Genomic DNA, 6,000 nt, shown 5'->3' with positions numbered 1-6,000 from the left:
GATTCACGGCCGCGCTCCCTCCCATTGTCTGGCTCTTCCGCGGGCGGGGGTGGGGGGGCTCTCGCAGGGTTCCTTTTGTGACCAAGTTTCGCCCAAGTTTCGTAGGCGGGAGGAGGGCGGGCAGGGCTCCATCGCCGCCTCACCTGAGCGCCGCAGGTACGGCCCCGGCCTCGCTCCCGTTGTCCCGTGCAACTCCGGGAGAGAAAACTTCCCTCCGCACGTCGGGACTCGGGGAGTTTCCAGAGCGCAACTTTTATCGTGGGCAGCGTCGATTCCTCTTTAACCACCGCCCGGCGGGGCCTCTCTGCGGCAGAGTTCGCTCTAAAGCGGGTGTTTTATCAGGGGATCTCTCTCGAAAACGAGCTCTCCGTGTTTCTCTTCTCCTGAATGGCGTGGTTTTTTTCAGTGATGTGGTTTTTTGTTTCTTCTAGCGCGCAGTAGTTAAAATATTTCTAAAGGCCTCCGAGTAAGCAGTTTGTTTTCCCAGAGCCGTAAGTACGGGAAGCCCAAATTAGTCCCTTCTCGCTTTCTGCCTCAGAACACTGGTCTGGGCGTAGTCACATGTCTGGGCTTTTTTACACGCTGAAAAGGTGGCGTCTCAGTGTTGTTTTCATCTTAAAATCCATAAAAATCCTGTATCTTACAATTTTTGCAGTCTAGGATCGCTCTGCTGCTTTTAACCAGTTGCTCATACTGTTGAATGATATAAAAAAAAAACCTCAACAAATTCTCAGCACATGAGATCACACATTCTAGTGGCAAAAATCGGTTTGTTATCAGCTGTAGTTCCAGGGAAGGCGGATGTTCTGTGCATGTTAAACTAGTTGCTATTTGAATGTAGACGCTGTAGTGTAACATGCGAGTCTCAGTTCCCCCTCGTCTCTTGGAGATCCTGGTGCAGGATCCGTTTGCCCCGTGAAAGTGTCTCCTGTGTCCTGCTGGAACTTCAAAAGCTGCTTCGGAAAATGGTTTTAGGTTTTTGCCGAGTTGGCAGCGAGTGGCCCCTAGCTCAAGGCTGCTCCCATCTCCTTCTCCTGAAAATGATCCTGAGCTGTGCCCGAATGATCCCCTTTGAATAAGTTGCTTTGTTAAAACATGTGAGGAGTCCATATGGGCAGTGTTACTTTGGAAAATGACCTGGAGGTTTTACTGGTGCTGCTTAATTTTTCCTCTTATTGCGTAGGAATTATCCCATTATTCCATGGGAAGAAATAATTTTTATGAAGGGCTTTTTTGCCTATTCTTTTGGAACTGGGAGAAGTTTTAATCCCCTCCTGAGAGCTGATGTGCAGGACAGGAGAAGGAAGCTTGGGATAATTTACTGAGGGGGGTGTATGAACTGGAAATACATTGCATGTTTCTTGAATAAAAATTCTGAAATACCGTTGGAGCTTGTTTCCTGTGGTATGCGTTATCAAGTGGGCTACAACAATATTCCAGGAATCAATAGTTCTTGGCAAATAAAATGTCTCTTCCTGTTGGATACTTCTAAATGCCATCCCCTGGTAAGGCACTTTATGTAAAACATTTCCTGTGTGAGAGGCCCACAGGAGGAACAGGAAGTGGGAGAAACTGCTCTGGGGTAAGTTTGAGAGTTTGGGAAATGTGGGGCATTCCCTGTTCTTATTGTGCTTTGTTGGCAGTAGTTTTTTTAAGGTTCTGGAAATGCCTGGATTAGTGTTTGTGTGTTAGCTGAGGAATGTGTGCTGTGTTTAGGGATGCTGGTTTCTTGAACTGCTCCATGCAGATGGGTTTCATTAGTTCATTAGAGCTGACCCTCGAGTGCAGCCAACCCATCTGCCTGGTGGGTGACCAGCGCCGGGCTCACGGAGCGGCGTCGGATACGGCCTTCTCTGAGGACTTCCCCTGGAAAATACGGAACTATCGCGTGGCTTCCCGCAGCAGCCGTTGGACCGGGCTGTGGCTCCAGCTGCAGAGCGCTGGGTTATGATGACATGGCAGGTTGGGGGGAAGAGGAAGTGTGAGGAGCTGAGCTGGCTCGTCCTGGGGCTGTGGTTCATTTGTGGAGCTGGGGACATTCGAGCGGCCTAATGAGATCAGGCAGGACTTTGATGCAAGTTAGGAATTGTTGCAGGAGGGGGGGCAAGCAAGAACTAGTAAATGCAAGTTTTTTTCGCATTAAATCACTGTGTAGAGTTGAGAACTTCAGGTTTCATATTGCTGGTTCAAGAAGGACTGCCCTGCCTACTGTATGTCCCCCTGCTCTGTGGAGCTGCTGCAGGTCAGTCAGGCGGCCATTGCTGCATCCTGTGCTCTGGAATTACAGGCAGCTCTTTGAGAGGAGTTGAACCAGGCAGGGCTTTGTCCATGGCAGTCCAAAGGGGTCATTTCTGCTCTCTGTTTTGTGTTGCTGCTTTACAGGGGGTTGGAATTAAGTACAAAAAAAATGCAATCACCAGTGCAAGGGTATAACTGAAATCTTAGGCTGTCTGAAGTGCTCCCACAAAACAGTAATGTGGAGGTGCTCTAAGGCTCTGGAAGATCACCCGGGTCCAACATGCCAGGCCATATGCAAGCCATTCTGACTGCATTGGTGGAAGACATTGCTGCAAAGGAGGGGTGTGTTGTGGTGTAGAGAGTTCAGTGCTGACAGGAGCTGGTGTGGGTTGCTTGAGGTACAGCTGGTGTTATTTTTCATCTTAGTTAATCAGAAAATCTTCATTTCAGGAGGCTTAAGTGTCTAAGGTAGAGTTTAATAACTTTTTTTGTGGAGTTGATAGAGGAATTCTATGGAGGGTTTACCCCAGCTTGGGATTGCCTGGACCTCTGGGCATGCTGCTGGTCTGGCCCTGCTCTGGCAGTGCTGGTGTGGCCTGAGGGCTCCTGCTCTGCTGGGACACAGCTGGGCTCTGCCCCTGGGACCACTGGAGCTCTGGTGTTGGTCTCTTCAGCCACGCTAGAGCCTGGCAGGGGCTCTCTGTGTGTCGGGGACAGGAACCTCAGAGGGGGATGTTGGTGACGGAGCTGACTCATGATGCTTTTCCTCTTGATGTGGTCAGAGTCGAGGTCACATCGCTGGGCTTGGGGGGGTTCACTCCCACCCCGTGCCCTCGCAGGAGGAGCAGGTGCTGCCGTAGGAAGTGGGAGAGCTGCAGTTTTCTGGCACTGCTGGGTCTTGGGTCTCCACCATCACCATCTAATATTTTTTCTTTGTATAAACTGTCCTTGGCTCACCTGCAAAGACAACTGTGCACTTTGACTTGCTTTTTTCTTACTACTGTAAACTATGCTGGATTTTTGTGGCAAACCTATCTAACTTTTTTAATCCTTTTCTTTCTTTTTTCTACAGCATTGTCCAAGATATAACAGTTGGTACAAAGGTAGGCACTTCTCACTTTTTCTCTCTTTTTACACTGCTCAGCATCTGACCTAGTTTTAGCCTCACCAAATGTAGATCTTCAGCTGTAAAGGGTTATTTCTGGTACCATGTAAATTGGTTTTAACCAGAAGGTAATTCAGTTTCATGTGCATTTAAAAGTTATAATATGGCTTAGCATTTAGCTCTTGGCATTTGGGCATTGATTATCAACTTGATTGCACTTAGAAACAGCCCTCTCCCCTGCTAAAATGTCAAGCGATGCTTGTTACTTGTGTGCTAGACAATACTTCTCCATGAAGAAACTGGTCCTTTTCCTTTGGAGAACTCCATTTCCTTTGTTTGTGTGAATTCCTGCTCAGTTATATGTCAAAAATCCTTCTGCCACAAAAAGGGAGGGTTTAGCAGTTGATTTTTATCTCCTGTGAGTACAGTAAATATGACCTTTGCCCTTCTAGTCTCAGGTTTGCAAAGTGCAGCCTTAGCCCTAAACTCAAAGTGCTGACAGGAGGCTCCTTATCAGCCGCGGGTGGCAACAGGCGTCGCATTCACAGGATCAGCACTGGTCCCGTGAAATGCCGAACCGGAATGGGCAGGACAGAGTGGGCTGAAGGGTTCGGGTTTGATTTGGTGAATGTTGTAGCTCTGGGGTCAGGACTGCAGTGAACTCGGCCCTGTGTGTATGTGTTGGCCACCGGCAATGCGGCCGAGCGGCACATGGGGAGCCAGTGACCGAGGGCTGCCAGTGACTGAGAGCCACGAGTGGCTGCTTGGAAGGGCCAGGGAAGCGATGCTGTGGGATGGGAGTGATGTGGAGCGGAGCTGGTGCGCTGAAAGCACCGGCAGCCCTACAGAATGGGGTAGGAGCATCACACAGAAAGTGCTGCTGGCCAGCAAAGTTTTTGTGTTGGAAATACAGAATGAACTGTGTTAAGCACAGACAGCCTGGTAGTGTGTTGGGGTCTGAAGGGGCTCTAGCAGCTGGGGGGAAAAGGTCAGTTCTACTTCTTCCCCTACGGGAATCTCAAATTTGAATTAATGATAGTGTCTGGTTCGGGTGGATATGCTGCCTGCTGCAAGGAGCTCAGTTTGCCTTCGGATGCGAGGAGGAGAGGCTTGAGCCTGGACAAATAAGGTTGGTTAATAGTTCATAGCCATTATGAAAGGTGGACTAAGGCATCCCCAGAGCAGTTTGATACAAGGTCTGCTGGTAAACTGATTAATGTCGGTTAAGGTCCCCTGGTTTTTAACAATGTGTAATTTGTAACTTTTAAAAGTGGTTTTACATAACTAAACTTGACCAGGAAGCTTCTGAAACTGTAGTTGTAGTCCTCAGTGAATCTTGGAGTTTCGGGGTGTGGGATTGCCTGCCTCATCACTCCCATCTGGAGGGATTCCAGTCCCTAGTTCCGGTCAGATGGCTCAGATGAGGACTGGGAGCAATCCTATCTGAGTGCCTTCACCCCTGACGTGGGACAGCATCGTACCCACAGCTGTGCTAGTCAAACAGGGAGGGAGTGGTGAGACTGAATTGTGCATGGAACATGAGGTTTCTTGTAAAGTCAGACGAGGCAGGTTTAAAGAAAGTTGAATCAAAATTTGAAGAGTGGCAGAAGCAAGCACGAAAGCTGAATCGTCTCGGTAAAGGTAAGTTTTCAACTGATTTTTGCTGTAGCCACATTATCTGATTGGGTTTAAGTAAGTCATTGAGTATGCAGGTGTAGTTCTTGTTATAGAAGTCCCTTCGTTAGTGCTTGGGTGTAACATGTCGTGGGTTTCTGTAGGTAAATTGGAGTCTGTGTGTATCTGAGAGCAAAGTGAAACTTCTGTGCTCCCATCCTCTGCCTGTGTCAGCCATGTCAGACAGCTTCTGGGATCCAGCACGGACTGGGGTGTCCATTCTGTCACCCGTGCTCAGGAGAGCTTCCTGGCTAAGCTATCTAATCACACACAGAGATTGCAGCTGGAAAACTGTTTTTAATCTGAGGTGTAAATGCACTCATTCCTGATGTCTATGTGCACAGAAGATAGCAATGGTTCACAGAAGGTAGGGATTTGTTAGGTTGTTGGAAGATGACAGTCCCCAAAATCTGTCAGCCATGCTCAGAGACATGCTACTGAGCCCCCAGTAACCTTGTCCATGATCAGATATTGTGACTGGAATGTCCCAAAGCTGGCTCAGACAAGTAGGAAAAGTGCCTGTGACTCAAACCACTGCTGAGCAACGTGTCACAGCAAACTCCCAGTGGCCTCTTGGCATCTTTGTGCTGTGAGTGCCGTGCTTAACTTGGAAATTGAGGACTTTCATAAAGTCCTTTTTTTTCAGTTTGCTCCGCATTATTGCTTTAAAAGGCAGGCTGCTGGCATATTTTTTTTTTTTATTCTCACATCCTTAATTTACATGTTAAGAGTATTTACACCCACCTATTAATTTTTTCGAGGTCTTAATTAAATTTAGTTTCTTTAACTTAAGAAGCCCCCAGGTTGTCCTAGTGGCTTACTCCTCTGAGCACTGTAGTGCCTAAATGGTCTTGTTTTTAATCAGGTGTAATTGTAGTAGCCATTCCAAGCTCCTCAGTTTAAAGTGTGTGAATTTGTTTAGGAAGCTCATTGCCATTCTGGTGTGGGGCTTCCTGATGCACAGCCTTCTGGAATGTCCTGCA

The 6,000-nt window shown here is 48.0% G+C and overlaps 1 protein-coding gene across 2 annotated transcripts in view; it reads left to right on the top strand.

Moving 5' to 3' along the window:
- The window catches only part of PTBP1 (polypyrimidine tract binding protein 1), a 28,094-nt gene that overhangs the window by 952 nt on the left and 21,142 nt on the right, over positions 1-6,000 (top strand). Inside the window, exon 2 of one of the 2 annotated variants that reach the window (XM_042036022.1) lies at positions 3,311-3,341. The exons of the other annotated variant lie outside the window; for it this stretch is intronic. Within the exon in view, the coding sequence (XP_041891956.1) occupies positions 3,311-3,341 (31 nt within the window). The remainder of the gene's footprint in view (positions 1-3,310; positions 3,342-6,000) is intronic. 2 annotated transcript variants of the gene reach the window in all.

This window comes from Corvus kubaryi, unplaced genomic scaffold (assembly GCF_017639235.1).
Source record: "Corvus kubaryi isolate FWS band 111438036 unplaced genomic scaffold, C.kubaryi_AGA036_p1.0 121, whole genome shotgun sequence".
In the NCBI taxonomy this organism is placed as follows: domain Eukaryota; kingdom Metazoa; phylum Chordata; class Aves; order Passeriformes; family Corvidae; genus Corvus; species Corvus kubaryi.
The sequence above is the reverse complement of the archived record's forward strand: the minus strand, read 5'-3'. Positions and strand labels throughout refer to the sequence as shown.